This window comes from Podarcis melisellensis, assembly GCF_964234715.1.
Source record: "Podarcis melisellensis genome assembly, chromosome: 15".
NCBI classification, from domain to species: Eukaryota; Metazoa; Chordata; class Lepidosauria; order Squamata; family Lacertidae; genus Podarcis; species Podarcis melisellensis.
This window is the reverse complement of record NC_138532.1, coordinates 15,685,456-15,706,638: the sequence shown is the minus strand read 5'-3', so window position 1 is coordinate 15,706,638 and position 21,183 is coordinate 15,685,456. Positions and strand designations below refer to the sequence as shown.

Sequence of the window (21,183 nt, the reverse complement as noted above, 5' to 3'; positions counted from 1 at the left end):
CCATGCTAGAGTGTGCCAAAGGCAAGAACATGTGGGAGGAAAGAGCAAATATTTGAAGGTCCAATGGCTCATCCTTTAGTGCTGAACATGCCTCCCCATCTTCTCTGCATGAAAGAATGCTTGAGCCAAGCAGACCAGCACCTGTTAGGGAGGCCTTGTGGGTATCTGGTCTGTGCTGTATTGGGTTCCCTTGACAGCAATGCAGCTGTGCATGTTCCAGGGTGGAGTGGCTTTCCCTAATCCACCTTCCACCCCAGATGGAAGGTGCAACTCCGATTAGCCCTACCAGGGAGTGTTAGGCATTTCATCCAAAACCACCTGGAGGACACCAGGTTGGGAAAGGCTGCTGTGGGGTTTCACCTTTTCAGATCTCCCTGCTTAACCATTGCATCAGATGCACATACCATGCCCCTTAGTGCATCTCAAGCAGGACTCTTGCTGGCAACAAACACCAACGCAGAAGCAGCCTTGAATGTGATATGCTGGGGCATTTTGATGCAAACCGGCCAGCCCTCTGGTTAGGCAGAGGGACTGTAAAACGCTAGTCCTTTTGCTGACTCTGGGGTCATTGCCCTGGCTGCTCTTTAGAGGAGTCCCACCTGAGCTGGCTCTCTGCAGTGGAAATCCTGCACCACCACCAGGATGGATTCAGCTCCCTCCCCTCCCCATGCAGAGCTGGTGCCCAAAGTGCTTGCAGTGAGTTTCTGGCAGCTTTACAGCTCTTTATTTCACAGCACAATCCCTGAGTCACGGTTCCTTGCAGGTTTGGGAGCCACTGCAGCAGCAGCAGCAGCAGCAGCACTCCAACCTCCCTCAGACCTACCCTGTCTATCACTTCCCTTAAGCCAGCAGAAGACTCACCAGTTAAGGGTTCTGCCTGCTGACTCTCTGCCCAGAAATTACCCCAACTTCAATAGCCATTGCAACTGTGATTTCAACTGCTGCCTCTCTTTGGGGGTCTTCCTCCTTCCCTTTCTGAACGGTCCTCTTCTTTGGAGATCATTTACTGAAAGGAATGTCCACTGCAGATGTGAGATTGCTGCCTAAAATTGCTAGATCAGCATTTGCACATTTAAATGCTCTCTCTCTCTCATAATTTACTTTCCTTTCTGCCCCACCCCCTCCCTGAATTCTAGCCTCTGTTAGTGGAGGGCAGGAAAGATGGCTCGGAGGGGGCACCAATTTGTGCAGGCTTACTGGAATGGGGACGCGGGTGGCGCTGTGGGTAAAACCTCAGTGCCTAGGACTTGCTGATCGTAAGGTCGGCGGTTCGAATCCCCGTGGCAGGGTGAGCTCCTGTCGTTCGGTCCCAGCTCCTGCCCACCTAGCAGTTCGAAAGCACCCCTAAGTGCAAGTAGATAAATAGGTACTGCTTTATAGCAGGAAGGTAAATGGTGTTTCTGTGTGCGGCACTGGTGCTGGCTCGACAGTTGCAGCTTCGTCACGCTGGCCACGTGACCCGGAAGTGTCTTCGGACGGCGCCGACTCCCGGCCTCTTGAGCGAGATGAGCGCGCAACCCTAGAGTCGGTCACGACTGGCCCGTACAGGCAGGGGTACCTTTACCTTTACCTTTACTGGAATGGCTGGAGGTGTCCTGCCGTCACTAGAAGCTGCAGCAACTCAGGGTTGCATGCCTTGTGCCACGTTTGTCGTCCCTATAAAGGAACCCAAATTTGGCTGCCTCCCGTGCATGCTGAACTTTTAAATCTGTTACAAGCTTTATTAGTATGCAAAAGGCTATAGCTCAGTGGTAGCACACCTGCTTTGCATGCAGAAGTTTCAAGGTTCAGTCCCCAGTGGCATCACCAGGCAGGGCTGGGAGATAACCCCAGCTGAAACCTTGGAGAGCTGCCTGTGGACAGTAGTAGGTAGGCCAATGGCAGTTTTCTATGTTCCTATGCATTGTGAGCAGCTCACAGCCTTGGCACTCCTTCCTTGCACGCCACTGCATCAGAATGCCTTCTGATCAGGCAGGGATCCTGAGATGCAGATATTTGGGCTAAGCCAGCCATGTGCCCCTGAGCCAGGTGATGAGTCTACAATGCCTGTGCTTCTGGTCCTCATGATCAAGCGGTGAACTGGTCCAGCCTCACATCAAAGAGCCACAAAAAAAAATCAGAGATAACAAAAATTGGCTTAAGGGTTTTTTGTACCACTCACGACCTGCTGTTGTTTGTAAAGTATTATATTAAAACTGCAGCACATGCACAGGCATGAATGGCCTCTGCTGCTCTCCTGGTGATTCAGGGAGATGCAGCAGTGAATTCCTTTGTGGTGCGATGTGGCATACAATAGTTTTTAAGGCGTCACGAGACTCTGTGTTGCTTTTGCTGCAATGGATCAATGCCCCGCCTCAAGAAACTGTCATCTCCTGCAGCATTGTGTGTTTCTGGGCTTCTGTTTAACTGACTCCTGTGCTTTAATGCTTGTCCTGCTCCCCATATTAGATGGGCTCTCCTTGGCCAGTCATCTCCCACTTTTCAGCTCAGGATATGGGTTACCACGTCAGGGAGGCAGAGAAGCAAGCCAGCCTGGCCTAGGATCTGTGCTTTAGGGGGTCCAGAAGCCTGGGTGGGTGGGGAAATAGAATCTTCTCAGCTAAAATATAGACTGCAAATCAGAAACAGCACAACCAAGGCTAAAAGAATGTCAGTGTGGTTAACAAGCAGAATCAAAAGAGCTGTCAAATGTGGAGAGACGAATAATACGATTAAACTTTATTGCAACATGCGATACAAGTCTGTACGCTTGCCAGGGCACTTTTTGTTGTTTGTAGTTGTAAAATTCTGCTTGATTTCCAATTTGGTTTTGTAGCAATCTGAAAAATGAAAAAGACATGTCAAAAAGAAAGAAAGAAAAAGAAAGTTGCCAATGTGGTTTCCTTCCGAAAATGGAAGTTATGCCCAGATACATTAGAAGTGGGAGACAGGCTAGGGAGATGATTAGACCTCTGGGTAGTAAGGGAGTCACAGGTGTGCTGAAGGTGGAAAATGAGATTACAGAGAAGCTGAATGAATTATTTGCCTCTGTTTTAACATAAGAAGGTAAGGAAATATGCTGTTTGATCAGACCAAAGGGGACCCAACTAGTCCGGCAACCTGTTCTCACAATAGCCAAAGAGATGTCCCTTCTGGACAGTCTGCAAAGCAGAGCCTGAATGCAACAGTAGCACTCTTCCTGCTTGTCATTCCCAAAAGCCAATATTCAGAAACACACTTCCTCTGACAGTGGAGGTAGTATACAGCCATTGTGGTGAGTTGCCACTAATGGTATTTTTGTCCTTGTGACACAACAGTCCCTCACCAACCACTCTCAACTAAGCTTAGCAGTCTTGGGATGATTGGAGAGCTCCTACTTGATGGATTGAGGATTAAATATGTAAATTCAATTTAAACCTCCTATCCCATGTGTGTGGGAGAAATATGACAGTAAATAGCCCTTTGAGAAGAGTAAAAACACTTCTGCACTTTTGCTGCTTACTGGAAGCTAGGAATTAGGCAATCACATCTTTTATTCCCTGTTTATTTGTGGTCCGCTGACCTTCCCTTCTTTGTCCCCTTTGCGAAGAATGAACTACACGTTTTAGCAGGGTGAACAAAAAGGTTTCCTTACATTTCAGTGCAGGCAGCAAATACCTAAGAGTAGTATGTGGGGGGAAATATTTCTTAGCTACAAAAATAGTTTCCAAAATGGAGTTTGGGCTCTAAGCAGAGCCCAGGCATGTATGTCTGCTCACATCACTGGTTTGAAAGAAGAGAGAGAGAGAGACAGTGCTTAAACAGGGAGGATGTATATATGATTATCTCCTTTGTTAGAAATTTCCACCAAAGCATTAAGGAAGTGACCTCACATAGTCCCTTCTATAATGATTCAGGAACTCTATGTCTGTAAGCCCCTCACCTGCCTGTCTGGGCAATCATGCATTTGTGATTTTGACTGGAAATCCCACACTCCTCTCATGGGTCAGTAACTGGAAAGCAGAGAGCAGGAATAGGAGGACAGTTCTCTGGGGAGAACTGCTGCACTCATGTCCTGCTTATGAGAACAGGACGTGGTCTGATCCAGCTGTGGGGCTCTGCTCCTGTTCTTAATGTGCTGCTGAGGTGGCACAATTGCAAAGTCCTTGAGGGCCTCCATCCATTAATGGATGCCCATCCCCATTACTCTTCTGCTGATGGCATCTGCAACTGGATGCCACACCCTGGAGGGAAGTGATCATGTAGGACAAGCTGGAGTCTCTCTTTAGCCTTAACAGCCTTTTATGCTTCTGAAAATCAGTTGCTAGAAAACGCAGGCGGAGTGTGCTCTTGCACAGGTCCTGCTGGCAGGCTGCCCAGGGGCAGCTGGATTGCCACTGTGAGAACAGGATGCTGGACCAGTTCCTGCAGGGCTCTTAAGGTAAAGGTAAAGGGACCCCTGACCATTAGGTCCAGTCGTGACCAACTCTGGGGTTGCGGCGCTCATCTTGCTTTATTGTCTGAGGGAGCCAGCGTACAGCTTCCGGGTCATGTGGCCAGCATGACTAAGCAGCTTCTGGCAAACCAGAGCAGCGCACAGAAACGCCGTTTACCTTCCCGCTGGAGCGGTACCTATTTATCTACTTGCACTTTGACATGCTTTCGAACTGCTAGGTTGGCAGGAGCAGGGACTGAGCAATGGGAGCTCACCCCATCGCGGGGATTCGAACTGCTGACCTTCTGATCGGCAAGTCCTGGCTCTGTGGTTTAACCCACAGCACTTAGTGTGTCCTTTATGTTATGTTCTTAAGCTATTTGGCCAATGGTCCAGAGAAGCATGTGGGGGCAAGACAGGCTTGGCCAGCTGCACTACAAGGCCTGTGGCAGCTGCTCCACCACAATCTCATGATGATCATCCCTGTTCTTTGGTAGCTGCTTCACCCTGCCTAATGGTGGGGCCGGTCCTGAAGTGGACAGCACCACCCACCTGGTTGGTCACAAAAACGACTGCCTATACTATATATTAAGGGACGCGGGTGGCGCTGTGGGTTAAACCACAGAGCCTAGGACTTGCCGATCAGAAGGTCAGCAGTTCGAATCTCTGCAATGGGGTGAGCTCCCGTTGCTCGGTCCCTGCTCCTGCCAACCTAGCAGTTCGAAAGCATGTCAAAGTGCAAGTAGATAAATAGGTACCACACCGGTGGGAAGGTAAACGGCATTTCCATGCGCTGCTCTGGTTTGCCAGAAGCGGCTTAGTCATGATGGCCACATGACCCGGAAGCTGTACGCCGGCTCCTTTGGCCAATAAAGCGAGATGAGCACCGCAACCCCAGAGTCAGTCACGACTGGACCTAATGGTCAGGGGTCCCTTTACAGTATATTGTGCAGCTTGTTCTCACCCAGGCCAGGTGATAAGGAAGGTAGAGCTCCGGGATGAGGCCAGGTGGGCTTCAGGTGTGGATGGGCACATTGCAGTGAGAAAGAAGGGCTAGAATACTCGTGTCATGATCAATGCTGAGTGGGTGGGACCCACTAACTGGGATGCCCAAGGGCATTTGGGATGGGGGTCGACTAAGGACATCGCCCTGATAAAGGAGGACTTTCACCCACTTTGATGCTTCCGGCAGACATGGCTGCAGAGACTGGCTTGGGAGCCCCTGGCATCAAGGGCGAGGAAGCGAGCTTCTCGTCCTTTTTACTGGTCCCGACCCAGATTTTAGGGTCCTCATTCCGGCGGAGGCACTCTGCCTTTCTAAAAAGTGACCCACGCAAACAGCCTTCCCTGCCTGCTTGCAGACAGGGCTCCAATCGACGTGCCCTGTCGGCGCTGCCTACCGTCCGGTCCCTCAACTTTCGCCTGCCTCGCGGGCCGGGCAAAGATGCTTTCTGCTCGCTCGGTCCAGTCCAGGGCTCGCTGCGGAGGAGGCGGTCCCGCCAAGCCGAGCTCGGAGCCGGCTGCCTCCGCCCCTCGGAGCCTCCCAGGCGCGGCTGCTCGAGGGGGCGGGTCGCGCGCGCGGCAACTTTTGGAGCCCGAGAGAGCCGCGGAGGCTGGCAGCGAGGGCAGGCAGCGGCGGAGCGAGAGCCACGCTTGGGACACCGCTCGCTCGCTCGCTCCGGCCGGAAGAAGAGGCCACTGCGGCGCTGCAGCTGGCGAGGAGATGGCCGGGGGCGCCAGGGGCTGGCTGGGGGTCGCCCTGGTGGGTAAGTAGCGGGGCCGGCAGGCGGGGAAGGGAACGGCGGAGGCGAGCGGGGAGCGGGGACCCGGCGCAGGTCCTGCCGCAGGCGGCGCGCCCGGGCTGGACAGGGAGAGGCGAAGCTGCTGCCGGTTCAGCTGCGCAGAGTGGTATGGAGGGAGCCGGGCGGGCGGGCGGTGTGCCACACCGCAAAGCAGGGGCGCCTCCCACCCCGAAGAGGACCGCGCCGGCATCTGGGCGGCTGGAGCAAAGTGGGCGCCTGCCAGCAACTTGGCTGCGGGAGCCTGGCTACGAAACACCGCCCCCCTCCCCACGCCAACACACCGGCTTTCTCCGGGCCCGGAGGACTCGGCGGATAGCCCCCTCCCCGGGAGCAACTGCAGCAGCTCGGGGCCCCAGCAGGACATCCTGGCCACCCGCACCCGCAGTGCCGCTGGGGCTCCCTTGCAAGGAAGAAACTGCTGCTGTCGAAACTGCAGCTCCGTATCCTCCGACTCCTGAGTGCGGCGGCAGGGCGGGGGGAGGCAACACTTGCTTCTGCTCTGCTCTGTTGGGACAGGCTCCTATCTCCTCCCCGTTGGAGCTCCAGTCTGCCTGGAAGCCCATCTCGTCATCTTTTTTTAAAAAAATCATTATTATTTCTTCTATTTTTTATTTAAAATCGTACTGGAATAGGTATTTTAAACAGTGTATAGGTTCAAGATAACACACACCAGTGCCTAAGGAAAAAGAACTTTGATAAAGGGTGCCTTTAGTTCAAAGCAAAGGGAAACTGGCTCTACCGCCCTCCCATCTTGTGGTTGTGGGGCAAACCTGCTCCTGCTCCTGCTCTGAGCTCCCTGCTCTTTGACCCATTGGGACCTGGGAACAGCGAAGTCCCCAGACCCAAGACCAGGCCACTGGTCATTAATTTAGGCATGATGCCCGTACTCTGAGCCCACTTTCAGAGTCAGCGTCAGAACATTAAAAATGCTCCCTGCTGCTGGATCAAGCCAAGGGGGACCCATCTAGTTCAGACCATGTTGGCCAACCAGATGTCTCTTCTGGGAAACCCACAAGCAGGACTGGAGTTTAACTGGTATTCAGAGATGGAGGTGGAACATAGCCACCACCAAGCCTACTGATGGCCTCTCTAGGGGGAGGTCAACAGGCAGTACCTGACTCCCTGTGCATTCTGCTCCAAGGCAGCACATGTCTGTGGGTGGGCAAGTCAATGGAAACACAACCCAGAGATGGCAAAGGTCTTCCATGCTCCTGGTCAAGTTGAATGGCCAGTCCAGGTACCAGAGTGTGACCTGTCTTGAATGGGGTGCTCTTGCATGTTAGCCATGCTCCCAGACTCGGTTTTAAACCTGGATGCTCAGGTGGTTGCTGCAGCTAGGAGTGCTTCTGAGCAAGTTAGGCTGGTGTGCCCATTGCATCTGCCCCTTGAAATGGCAGATCTGGCCATGTGTGCCTTAGTGATGCCATGTTTGGATGACTGTAGCGTGCTCAACATGGGATTGAAACTGCTAAGTGTTTGGCATGCTGCAGCCAGACTATTGATGGGAGCCTGGACTGTGTGTGTTGGCTTCCAGTCATAGGGAACAGCTGCACTGCCTTCCTGTTCATTTCTGAGCCCAGTTCAAAATTAAGTTTTAAAGCCCTGGATGGCTTAGGCTCAGGTAACTTGAATAACCTCAGACCCTCCAAGTGTCCCTGTTTTCCAGGGACATCCCTGATTTAGAGAAGCCGTCCCAGTTTCTGATTTGATCCCGGAATGTCCCACTTTCTTTTAGGATATCCCAGTTTCCATTGGAGAAATGTTGGAGGGTATGGAGTTATCTGACCCCGAGCCGTCTGAACAGGGGGTATAGGGAAGGTTTTTTTTTATAAAAAAAAAGTTTAATGTTTTATTATGTTTTCATATATGTTGGAAGCTGCCCAGAGTAGCTGGGGCAACCCAATAAGATGTGTGGGGTATAAATAGTAAAATTATAATTATGGAATGGGACATCCCTATTTTCATCAGAGAAATGCTGGAAGGTAGGTAACCTGACTCAGCTCTGTTGCCCAGGCATTTAGTGCAGCACCAACCCAGGCGGGAGGGTTTTTTGGAGGGAGGGGGCGGGGCAAGTTTGTCATGGTCCTTTGAGCATCCATCTCCTGCACCACAAAACTGCTCTGTCTTGAATCTGGTTTAGAGGGCCTGCTTCTGGTATTGGGCCATAGAGACAGCTGATGCACAGCAACTTGCTCAGCTGCCCAGAGATGTCCGAGGCAGTCTCAAAAGCCCAGAATGGTGGCCCTGGGTGACTTCAGCAGTCACATCAAGGATACCTCTTGCCCTACTTGGGACTTCATGGCCTCTTTAGCAACCATGGGGCTGGCCCAAAATATCACTGGTCCAATGCATAATGCAAGGCATACCCTCAGTTGGGTCCATGTGAGAAAATGGGTTATCTGAAGGTAAGGGATCCTATTGTCATGGTCAGACCACTCCCTGGTAAAGTTTGGGCTTATGGCATCTGTCTCTCCCTGCAGGGGTGGGGACCTCTTAGAATGGTCCTTCCACACAGGCTAATGGATTCCTGAATGCTCTGAGGGGATTTCCCAGTGGGTAGAGTTGGTTATTCTATCAAGACCCTGCTTTCCCTATGGAACAGTGAAATGTTACGGGGCATTGCTATGATTACTTCCAAATATCTTCTGCGATCCTGCAGAGGCTTTTGGGCTGTGGGCAATAAAACAAGCTGGCCAGTTTAGCAACGGCGGGTGCCTCTTAGAGGGTGCCCACTCCGTGATCAGGAGGAGCAGGGCATTTACAGCACTGCTGCATCTCCTGCCTTGTGGAAGGAATTCCATCCCTGCTATTATCAGGCAAGAGCCAGCTGCATCAGTCCTATGATGCTGGCTCCAAACCTATTTTTCACACATGCTTTTTCCGAAATGTGACCTAGCTATGCTTACCATTGATCAATATGATTTGAGTTTTTTTAATGGAACTAGATAGATATCCATGGTTCATTGTGGTTTTACACAACTTCAGTATTTTCCTATGGAAAGTACTGTATCATTTGTCTAATAAAATAAATAGCATTTAATCCTTGCCTATGCTGTGAAGAGTAGATGTTGACTGACTTGGCCACCTCAGAGCTTCACGGTAGGCAAGTGGGGAGTCGCTCCAGTTCTTTAGTCTCCCTTGGTCTGCCTTGGTTGCTGTATGATTAATTGTACCACCATTGTCTGTGGTGTTTTACAGAGTGAGATTGGCTACCTCCCTGTTTAAACATTATCACCAAGTTGCAAAAAAAAAGAAAAAAAAAGAAGAAGAATGGAGGGAGAGGGGCCAAGGAAGGGTCACAATGGAATGATCTGATTTCTGTTTGCTTTACAAATCTCAGCACTGGGTTTCTTGGGGGATCCAGAAGGCAGACCTTGCATCAATGAGCTGCAGGGACTACGCATGTGTCCTGTGATTGTGCCTCTACTATTAAGGGGCTGGCCCTGGCTCTGAGGCTCCCTAGCTCTTCTGGGGTGGCTCATGGCCCCAGGATGACTTGCTACGCTCTTTGAGAGTCTTTCTGGCAGGAGCTGCAGTGAGATGATGAGGCCCCAGGAGGCCCCCATCCATTCTGTTTGCAGGAGGAGGCCTGGGCAGGTTGTTGCTCCTAATGGAACTGGTTGCTCAGCAGCCCTTTCCTGGAAGAAGGGAGGCCTCCTGTGGCCCTCCTGGAAACTCTGGAAGCTGCTGGCTTCAGAAAGGCAGCTCACACCACGCAGGTGGCAGCTGCAGGCTCCTAGCCCTGTCTGGAGAACATAGGAAGCTGCCTTTATACAGACTCAGGCTCTTGGTCCATCTAGCTCAGTATTGTGTCTCTCTGCATTGAGTGGCTCTCCAGGATTTCAGGCAAAGGAGCCTCTTGGCCCTGCCTGGAGATGCTAGAGATTAAACCTCAGACCTTCAGTTTGAAGTGCAGTTGCTCTGCCACTGAGATCTTCCTGATGCTCCTGAAGGTACCACTTAATCCTTGACCCAAGGGCCCCCAAAATCTGCTCCCTTTTAGCTCCCTTTTTATCCTTTTGTTTATTTAAGAGCTTTTCATACCACCTTTCATCATTGACTCCATTGGTAGGCTGGAGTCAATGGCTGGCTGGCTGGCTGCTGCTGCTGCTGGTTAGAGATGCAGAAAGGAGCTGTCACAATGTGCTGGTCATGGCTGGATTGAAGCCCAAAGTAGTGGAGGAGGCCAGGGAATTGGCAGGGGTCATCGGACTGGGTTTCCAGCTCCTGGGCCTGGCCTGGGATCCTTCTGCAGTCTTCCAGAAGCACCAAGCCAGATTCATCTGGATGCATTCTCTTCCGCAACAGGAAAGCTCCCAACTCTCTGAGCCTTGGCTTGTTCTGCAGCTGCCTTGCTCTCCTGTCAGTTCCCTCAAAGCCATAGCAAGCAGGCAAAAGCATTGAGGCCCACTGTGCTGCCAAGGGGATTCCTGCAGCTAGGGTTATGATGTGGTAGGTGGCGCCCTTCCTTTGGGCTCCTTGCACTGAGCCCTGAGGGCGGAAGAGCCTTTGTAGGTGCTAACTTGCTGGCTGGAGTGTGGTGAGATACTTCAGAGGGCAGTTGCTCTGCTGGCCCCCAAAGAGCACACAGTTGTGCAGCCAGAGGGTTTGCAGGACAATTATTTGGCTTTGGCCACATGACCTCTCTAAATCTATAGTCTTGCTGGGCTGGCCTTTGGTCTGTTCTTGGACAAAGGGAGTCCACTTTTCCAGGCTCTGTGATGAGGCAAGCTGGATAGAGAGCACTCCAGCACGGAGGTTGAGGCACGTGCAGCAGAGGATGTGATGGTTCACAGCTTTGCAACTGCATCAATCCCAGTTTCTGACATTTGTTCACACTAAAGATCTGGGGACTCTGGAATCTCTTCATCAGCCGGGCCCCTCTTGAGTGGGTGCCCAGGACCAAAGCTGTGGGGGAACCAGTGAGAGAGAACCTTATGCGTTCCCGGTGCTTCCTTTCTCTCTCTGCTTTGCTAATATATATGAGAAAATGCGGGGAGAGAGAGATGCAAGTTGCCTGATGCAGCAGCTCTGAAGCTGGCAGTCTGAAGGTCATCTGTCAGCTGCAGCACCAAAGGCAACGCTATCTTCCAAAGAGACTAGGCTGCCCAGATATCTTTGGTGGGGACAAACAGCACATAAGAGATGGAGCCTGTCTGGCTGGGCTGACTAGCAAATACTGAGGGTAGCTAGCATGCAGGTGTGCAAAAGACTCTGAAAGAGGGTTTTTTTTGGGGGGGGGAGGAGGTGTCTTCAGGCGCATCTTGCACTTTCATGCTCCCATTTCCAAATCTCTTGCAGAGGTGGACCTCATTTCTGGGTATCCGCAAGGCAGGATGCTCAGATCTTGGGAGATTCCCCAATCCTTTACCTTGTCCAATCTTAAGCAACAGTCACTGATTTCCCCATATGTGACAACTGCAGATCCTCTTTGCAGGCCTATCAAGAGGCGGACAGAGCTGTGCTCATTTTACAGAGCTTAGAAGAAGCTCCTGATGTAGGAGGACAGGCTATGGATGAGCCAGCCCGTTCCTCTGCAGAGGACCCCTGGTGAAGGGAAGGGCTGTAGCTCAAGAGCAGAGCCCCTGCTTTGCATGCAGAAGGTTCAAGGCTCAATCTCCAATGGCCTCTCTTGCCTGAAACATTGGAGAACTCTGGGCATCTGGTTGGCCACTGTGAGCACAGGATGCTGGGCTAGGACAGGATGATCCATTGGGATGAGGATTCATAAAATCATAGAATTGCAGAGTTGGAAGGGACCCCTGAGAGCCATCGAATCCAGCCCCCTGCAATGCAGGAATCATCAGGCTCTTCTTGCATTCTCACGCTGTGTGGTGTGACCCCCCTCTTGCAGGTTCTAAATTGCAACTTTTTTGATGAGAATGGACCCTGAGCTGACACTGTATGTTTGGAACTCTTAAGTGCTGGAGGGAAGAAGGGGGAAAAATAGCACTAAGAGGCAGCTTGAAACTTTAAACAGTCAGCTTTTTATTTATCCTAATAGCGCATATGACAGCTTATAGAGTTATAGACTTTGCGGCTTACAATGCTTTCACTTTGAACACAGCCTATAACCTGATTTAACAATTATGAGATTAACACTTCCCTGAATGTTCCTAAGCATATCATCTCTGTTCTTCAACTCATAAATCTCTTAAGTATTTTAGTGGCACCTTTCCCCAGAAGAATTTGGGTACTTGAGCTGTGAGGGGCAGTCAGGCAGGACTCAGAGGGCAGGTAGCTAAAGGGTCCTTGGCCTAGGTGGAGCTTCTGCCCATTGGCCTCAGTTCTGGTATTCTTCATTAATGCCATTTGTTGAACAAGTGTTCAGTCTTCTGGTTGTTTTAGATAACATTCCAGTGAACAAGTTTCTAATGGACATGTGGCCTTTTTTTTGCCTTGCTGGTCAGCTGTCAACAGGCTTTTTATTTCTATTTTCTTAGCATTCATACCCTGTCTCTCTTCCATTATGGAACCCATGAGCTGTCCAGGAGGTCACCCATCCATGGCACTGACTAGACCCAAACATGCTTAGCTTCAGCAAGGTGGTGGCCTCATATCCCTTCAGAACATACCCTGGTATGTCCACATTTGTTGGAGGGCTTTTGATGCTGTGATCAAGTCTTAGGTTTGCATCTGCCTAGCTTAGGGTGATCAGCACATACCTGGCACAAGGGTGTGTTCTTGGCCAAAGAAAAATATGTTCTTCATCTCTCTGTGTGTGTGTTCATTTTCTTTGTGAAGGAAACATTACATCATTTCAATGAAAATCCAGTTCTTCTGGTCAACATGTTCTTTGTCTAGAAAACATCTTCTGAGACACTCTGTAATCTGGCCTCCCTGACTATTTCTGGTGACTTTAGGCTAGTGTTAAACACCCTCTGTGGTGGCTGTAAACCTCTTCATTTAAGGCATGCCAGTTTGTTGTAAGAGACCTGTACAGGTTGAACTCTGTGGTAGCCAGTGCCCCTTGGGCAGGGTGGCCACTTCCTGCCACTAACCCCACCTGTGCTGGCTGCAGAGTCCCCATTTCACCCACTAATACTGGTGCACTGGCAATTGCCAAATACTGGGTGAAAACTGTTTGGGTGTGTGTACTTATCACCATGGATGTACTCTGGGTTGGTATCTGGCATAACTCAATGACAGACCTCATGCTTTACATGCAGAAGGCCCCAGGAGGAAACCCTGGACATCTCCAGCTAAAAGGATGACAGTTAGCAAGTGATGAAAGAAATCATTTTCTGCCTGAGGTCGTAAGAATATTGGAAGCTGCTTTGCGTTGAGCCAGACCCTTTGGTCTATCTAGCTCAGTATTGTCAACGCAACTAGATGGACAAATAGCCACTTCCCTAGTAGAAGGCAGCTCCTTCTGCTCACCTGATGGAGATGGATTGAGGACTAAATCAGTAAGTTAAAATTTAAACTTCCTGCCCCAAACGTGTGGGAGAAATATGAGAGTAAACAGGCTGCAACATTTATTCACTTTTGCAGCTTACTAGAAGCTAGGAATTAGGCAATTACACCTTTTATCCCCATTTATTTGTGGTCTGCTGACTTTCCTTTCTTTGTCCCCACTACTAAGAATGAACCACATGTTTTAGCAAGATGAACAAAACGGTTTCCTTACATTTCAGTGCAGGCAGCAAATACATCAATATTGTATGCAGTTAAAAATCAGTTACAAAATTAGTTTCTATAATGGCATCTGGACTCTGAGCAGAGCTCAGGCATGTATGTCTACTCACATCACCGGCTTGAAAGAAGAGAGAGAGGTCAGACAGGGAGGAAATCCTATCAGATTGTCTCCTTTGTTAGAAATTCCCACCAAAGCATTAAAGAAATTACTTCATACAGTCCCTTCTATACTAATTCTAGAACTCTATGCATGTCAGTTGCTCGTGTGCCCATCTGGCAATCATGCATTTGTGTTTTTGACTGGAAATCCCACATCACCTACGTCCATCATTGGGGAGGGCTTCCTGCTTGGTGGTGGTGGATGTCAGCTGCTCTGCTTTCCTCTCTGGAGGTGTGTGGAGGAAAAGAGGGCACTTCCAGACAGCCTGTTTACTGAGCATTCATTCTGATTGATTTGCAGGAAGATTAGATGACACTGGCAATTTATTGAGTGTCCACTCTGATTTGTTCCTGGGGAGGTTAGGTGACATTTCACCAAAGCAAGTGTTAGCCTGTACTGTCCAATGCATCTTCCAATCAATTTCCTTATGGCAAAAAGTCTGATCTTTGGGGCAAGTGGGTTTCTTGCACAAGAACTCCCAAGCAACTATAGCAGCGCAGCCTGTACTTGCTGCTCTGCTGTTGAATTTCACCCCAAAACAGCTATAGTCTGGAAGTGCCCAGAGTCTCCCCCAGCGGAACCACATTACAGTCAACGTGCCTCTGCTTTCTCCTCCTTAGGCCTCCAGCTCTGCTCTGTGACACTTGCCTTGGAGGTTTCGGTGGGCAAGGCGGCCGTTATCTATGTAAAGAATGGCACGGATGTCCTCTTGCCCTGCACATTCACCTCTTGCATCGGAATCGAGAGAGCCAACTTCTCGTGGATCAGCAATAGCACTGAAGTGTGTGGCTTACTACACTTTGCAGGCGAGGGGTTGGATAGCAAAGTGGAAAGGCATCATGATGAGTCTCATTAATAGCCAATGGTGTAACTTTACTGCTTTTATTATTTACTGATTTGAAGGACACAAAGGCAAAATACACGTGTCTTAATAAGTGATGAGTGAAGGCCTAATTCCTTCCATGTATAACAGCTCACACACAGAACTGTGACTATCTGCTGCCCACCCCCTCCTGTCTCAGCTGTGGTCACAGGGGAGGTGGAGACAGGTCGGTTCCCACCTGGTAAGTCTCTTATCCCCAGAGCATCCTTCAGGAGCTTCAAACAGAGGCAGTCTCTCATTGGCAGTTTTAGCTGTCCTGAGAAACCGGCCCCCTTTCAGCTGTGCACTTTGAGCTGATGTATAACATGGAGCAGGGCTCTTGAGTGTGGCTGCCCCGCTCTGTGGAACAGCTTCCCTTTTGAGACAGGACATCTGCCCATCTTCTGGAAACCCTGCAAGATACTTTTGTTCCAGCAGACTTTCCCAGCTGGGTAAATGGGTCTTTGTTCTAACTCTTATTGCTGTTTTTAAGTGTTTCTGCTGGGTTGTTGTTTTTTTTATATCACCTTGAGACACATGTATAGAGGGTGATTAAATGATGATGATAATAATTAATGCATCAGGCAGCTCTTTCCCCACCCCAACCCTGACTATTTGACCCATCAGAGGAAGCTTCTTCTGGACCACTAGACCCTTTGCTCTTTGGTTTTTCCTTGCTGCAGATATTCAAAGGAATCATCAAGAACAAAGACTCCAAGCCAGAGCCCTATCCAGAGTACAGATCTCTCATCAAGTACGAGATGCCAACTGATATCGCCCTCAGCAAGGATAACCGGGAGTTCAACGTCTCCCTCCTGCTCCTCTTTGCAGAGTTCAGCGACTCTGGGAAATACACTTGCTTTGTTAAGAACCCAAAGGAGAAGAATGCCAACCATAGTGCCACCATCACACTCAAAGTGGTCGTGGAAAGTAAGTACCAGTTGCCACCAGGGCAGCCGTTGGGGGCCACAGGGGACCAGCTGCTCCTTTTGCCCAGGGGTTGTGTTGGGGCTCCTTTCCCAGCCCTGGCATTGGGTGGCGAGACAAGCTGGGTCCTCCTCACATGTATAAGGCGGGGAGGCTGCATCTCACCCAACAGCTGCCATATTGGGGAGGAAGAGAGGGAGAGAAGGGGGTGCTTGAAGCCCCTTCCTTGGCTCATGCCACAGCCTGGCATGGATGTGCAGGCAGGGGGCACCCTACCACCCAGGGCCCCTCTTGCCTCACCCTTCCCTATCTGCTCCCTTCCCCAGTGGAGAAGAAGGACAACACGCTAACACTGATAATCGTATCAGTCGTTGGGGGTGTCATTGGACTCCTGGTCCTCATCATGTTGATCAAGAAACTCATCCTCTTCATTCTCAAGAAGACACGGGAGAAGTGAGTGTGGTTGGCTTCCCATTCCCTGCCCACTTCCCCTTGGGAGCAGAGACTGGGTCTCCTGAGAGGCTCCCTTTCACCAGAGGAGCTGGAAGGCCCTGAGCAAAGTGGGGCCCAGTATGGCACACAGCATGTGGGTTCCAGCATGGTGTAGGTGTGGGAATGTTCAGGGATGCAGGAGAGTAAATATTGTTTGGTTATAGCCTTTCCAACTTGTGTAAACAAGTTCACAATTTAGCAGAGTAACATCCCCCTTTCTAAACTTACAGCGGATGCGTTAGCTCAGGCTCGCTAAAGCCTCTATAATAACTGTTCTGGTATTTTGCCCTTAATTCCCTCATAAAAGATAAGACACGACACAGTCTTCTATAAAAGTATAAAAAGAGTTTACTCACATTCTGTTCACAGTCGGATCCCAGAAGGCAGATTTAGCTTAGAAAAGTAACATACACCTGGAAACTATCTTATAAGGAGACAGTCCCTCTGTCCTCTCTTGGAAAGAAAGAGAGCATCTTTGGCTAAGCAGATGTTGCTTCTTCGATGCATGTAGTGAAAGAGAGAGAGATGGCTGCCTTGCCCTGTGCTTTTGTCGTTACCTGCACAGGTGAGGCCACGCCCACTTCTAGTCACATGCAGAGGAAGTCTGTCCCAGCCCAGAAGGAAACAGGAAGTTTACCTGCTGGCTGGACAAACATTCCTCCCCATGTGTAAACATGTTCATTCTAGGAATGTTGTACTTGACTGCTCTTGTGTTTCACATCCCACAGTAGGCAACTTGCGTGGCTTCTTTCTTTGGAGTATCACTGGGGTGAAGGGATTCCTTGCCTTCCTGGAAGCCATCTTGTCCCTGTCCCATCCTGGGCTGCTGTTGCAAGCCCTGTTGAGCCCCAGACCTCCTGAGGGTGGTTTATGTCTCTGGGAGGCCTGCTTGCTGAATGGGAAGACTTGCCCACCTCGGGGCTGCCATTGCATAGAAGAAGGGTGAAGCAGGCTGTGGTGGTGGTGGAGGAGGAGAGGACGCGCCGCTGGGAACAGTGATAGTTAGCCTCTTTCTTGTTCTCCGCAGAGAGTGTCTTGTGACTTCTTCAGCAAATGACAACACAGAGAATGGGCTAGCCGGCTCCAAAACAGAACAGAAATCCGCCCCAAAGGCCTGAGGCCGCTGTGGAACCGGTGACCTGTGAGGCCCTGAAATCCAGGCCCAGGAGTAAGAGGAGGAGAGTCGACCATTTCCAAATGACTGATGCTTGAGACACATGACTATATTACACAGTTGGCTGCAACCAGCACTGCTTCTCAGATAAGACTGCAGGCATTGGACAGGCAGGCCGGGGGGAGGAGGGGCTGTGTGCTCAGGTAGTTCTTAAGCCACCAGGAATGAGGATGCTGCCAGGTGGGATTCCGTAGGTGTGAGCTTGGGCATCTTCAGTGCAAGAGCCTGGGCTGGCAGGTGGGCGTAGTGCCAGGGACTTGGTTCTCCTCCTGGGCAGAGGGCAACCAGCTGATACAGATGGGCTGTGATCCAGGGGAAATGCTTGGCACCCTCTTCCCTGCCAGCCTCTCACAGGAGCCAAGGCTCATTTCTAAAGGATGGGAGGGCCAACATTGCTGGGACAGAACTTGCACAGGCAATAGGAGTTTGAAGTACCACTGGGAGCCAGGCGCCATTTTGCTTGTACCGCTGCTGGATTTTGTCATCTTTCCTGCATCCTGGGGTGGGTGGGAGTGTGGATGAGCTGCAAATTGCACCTGGAGCCTGCTGCTCTGTCACCACTACTGCCTGCCCACCCACCCACCTTCCGCAACAGCTTCACAATATGTTTTGTTTGTTTTGTTTAACGCTTGTGAGGCTGAGGGGGATAAGAGAAGCAGCCTGGCTCTCACTGCTCATGCTGCACCCCCTCCGGGGCTGGGGTTCCTGAAGTGGTGCTCACCACCTGCAGACCCCAGGGCTCTTGCATCACCCAGAATGGTGGTTCCCTTGCTCTGCTCTCAGATGCCACACTGTAGTGAGGAATGGCACCTTTTCCTAGCCAGCCTCTTTTCAAGCCAACTGGTGAGCCTGGGGCTCCTGAACTCACAGTCCTGGTCCCAACTTACTTGCATTGGTTCCTTCTCCCGATCTCCTGGTGAGAGAGGAGCCAGGAGATTCGCTTCTTGTTTCAGGCCTTTGGACCACCTTGGAGCTGTCAAGTCCTTAAGTGTGAAGTAAGCCAATTCCCTGGCCCTCCCCTCCCCTCCTTGCTGGTCTGCCTTTTTGCTCTACATCCCTCCCCCTCTCCTGGGCTTCCTGCTGGGAGAAGAGGAAGGGAGTCTCTTCTGTCTGGCCACGGTCAGGAGCAACTCTGATGGGAACCTTGCAAGGCTTGCATCCATCTGCAGGTTACATTGTCTTGCCGGGATCATGACCAAAACACTTGGTCCAAAAGGCCTTGTCTTCTCTGTTATCCAGCAGCCCTAAAGCCCCCATTGGAGGAAGCTCCCCTCTCCCAGGGCAGCTTGGTCCCTCTTTGCTGGCAAAGGGTGGAGGGAGGCCTGGAACCCCTAACCCTCTGATATCACCCATTCTGTATTTTATTTATTTATTTATTGGTTGTTTATTGGTCTCCCAGGTCCTCATCAGACACTCTAACCACTATTATTATTATTATTATTATTATTATTATTATTATTATTATTATTATTATACTGCCCTAAACCCAGAGGTCTCACTCCACCACACTGGCTTGCTAGAGCCACTAATATCTCCTCTGTGATAATAATATATATATAAACCTATCTCCCTGTAGCCAGGCAAAATGGGGATCCTGCAAAATGACACAGATAGAGAAGCATGGCAACCTCACAGCTGCATCCCCATCGTTGTGTGTTTGGTTCAGTTGGGCATTTTCAGAATTTGGAACGTTGTCTTCCCCTGTTTAAACTGGGGGAAGAAATTAAAACTCAGCACTCTGTAGGATAGTGGACCCAGATCCATGCTGATTTTGAGCTTACGGCAGAAATTTGCAGGCTTTTTTTGTTTACCATGAGGACTAGCATCAATAACACTAATAACTAATATTAATGAAAGCTATGCGTTTGCAAATCCTGCACAATGTTGTCCTGCAACCCACAAGAGGCCACCTCCTTCGCATTGTGGTCTGGCCAAGGGCAGCGTCCAAATCTCCTGACCTCCCAAGGGTTTGGGGAGGAGGGAGGCAGTTCTGGGTGGCGCTCGCCACTCCTTTTTCTCATTGAAGAGATACATTTCCTGTGTGTGACAGAACAGTGGCCGAACAGATGCCATTTCTTCTGGGAAGTAGGAGAAATGGCCAGCTCCTACCGCAGCAGAGTTCTCTCTCTCGCTTTTTGGGTGCCTTTGAAATAGTCACATCCTTCATCCGTGCCTCAGTCTCCCATACGATGTGTAACAATATCAACCTACCCTGTGTGGTTGGGGTGTAAGGAGGCTTGATTCATGACCACTGTCAGATGCCTTGTAAGTGTGTGTGTGTGTTATTAGGGTGGGAGGAAAGCCGGCAAAGTGAGCTCAAGAGGTTTAGCAGCTGTGGCAGCAAATATGGATGGCCTCAGCTCTCTCAAGTGACTTCCTGGCTGTTACTGGCTTCCTGGCTCTTCCCCCCACACCCCACCAGTTTTGGAAAGACGTCATCCCCCCATTTCGGGATCCTGCTGTGATTTCTGCTCCTATGTCTGCTTTCTTTCCTCCTCCCCCCCTGATCCCCACCCCAACGCAAGGAGGTGTGAACAGCAATAACAGTGCAACCCAGCCTGAGCCAGCAGCCGGCAGGGCGGGCTGGCGTTGGACAAATTAACCAGATTCCTCAGGTTAATGAATTCTCTTCACTGGGTGTAACAGCAAATCCAAAGAAAAAGAAACTATCACCCGCCTCCACCTGCACTCCTCTGAACCATCTGCCTAAGCAGGCGGGCGGAGGTGGGTGAAGTCAGTCTGCGAAATTATTTGGCAATAATTTCAGAATGGGGGAGCCTGGAGGGGCCAAGGAAGGGCTCCAGTTCAGAGCCAGGCTTGCAGGCAGAGCTCCCATAGGAGTCCTGGAGCAGCCCAGCAGGGGGCACCAGCTGCTTAGGGTGGAGGAAAAGGTTGAGGGGCAGCATTGGCCAGGGAACCTCCTACCCAGGAGGACATCCGGGCTGGGCTAACACTGAGGCCCCTCCCCTCCCATGTTCCTCCCAGCTCTGCTTTTATTTCAAGCTGAGCCTTTGCCCCAGGGTGGGGGCAAGTTGCCACCAGGAGCAGTGGCCAGCTAGATTCTGGTACAAAACCTGAGCCTGCCCACGAGAGTAGCTGGTGGGACAATTGTCCTGTACTGGCTCTAGGGAGGCCTGTTCATCTCCCCTGGTGGCTCTTCCCCTGGCAGCAGGACCCTGAGGTTGACCCTGCCTGCAGCTTCCCTCAAGGCCCTGCCTTCCCCACCAAGGGCTTTCCATCACCAAGCTGTCTTGCGCTGATGCGTGCCCCCCCCGCCCCCGGCCGCCTTGCTCCCTCTGCGAATACAAGAGACTATCTGAGCAGAGCTCTTTCTCCCTCCTGATCCAGCTGCTTCAGCCACAAGGCCTCCCCACTCTGCCCTCCTTCCCTTCCCAAAGAGGCTGGCAGCCTCTGCTGGAGCAAGCCCTGCGCTGCCTGCATGCGCTCACGGCAGGAGGAGGAGGCGGCAGGCTAGCATAGAGGCTGGGCCAAGCACAGGTGCACCTTCGGCAACCGGTGTTGCCTTTGAGACTTCTCTTTTGCACTCTCGAGCTGTAACTGGCTTCATTGCCGTGAATGAAATAAAACCTTTATATTTACTACAGAGGCTCCTTGGGGCTGCTTTCGTTTTGTTCTTTGGAGTGTGCGCAAGTGTCTCGATGACACTGGGTTTGCATGTGTGTTAAAACGCACGCAGAGGCAGAGATCCACTTGATCCTTTTTTCTCTGACCTGA

General features: G+C 50.8%; 1 protein-coding gene across 2 annotated transcripts; it reads left to right on the top strand.

The window, feature by feature from the left end:
* The first annotated feature begins 5,527 nt into the window (after positions 1–5,527).
* On the top strand, positions 5,528–21,052 carry SCN4B (sodium voltage-gated channel beta subunit 4). Of its 2 annotated transcripts, none has more exons than XM_081891141.1 (5): positions 5,528–6,159; positions 14,614–14,774; positions 15,539–15,785; positions 16,109–16,235; positions 17,302–21,052. In XM_081891141.1, exons 1-5 carry the CDS (start codon positions 5,838–5,840, stop codon positions 17,390–17,392), a joined length of 948 nt encoding a protein of 315 aa, XP_081747267.1. In that variant the 5' UTR covers positions 5,528–5,837; the 3' UTR covers positions 17,393–21,052. The 2 variants fall into 2 exon arrangements, with proteins under 2 accessions (XP_081747267.1, XP_081747268.1); XM_081891142.1 differs by lacking the exon at positions 5,528–6,159 and adding an exon at positions 12,128–12,774.
* Positions 21,053–21,183: the final 131 nt, after the last annotated feature.

Excerpts from the sequence above, each read along its gene's own strand:
- SCN4B (XM_081891141.1), top strand. The coding sequence starts at position 5,838 with ATGCTTTCTGCTCGCTCGGTCCAGTCCAGGGCTCGCTGCGGAGGAGGC. Across the intron at positions 6,160-14,613 it reads GCTGGGGGTCGCCCTGGTGG|GCCTCCAGCTCTGCTCTGTG; the intron begins GTAAGTAGCGGG and ends TCTCCTCCTTAG. Across the intron at positions 14,775-15,538 it reads GGATCAGCAATAGCACTGAA|ATATTCAAAGGAATCATCAA; the intron begins GTGTGTGGCTTA and ends TCCTTGCTGCAG.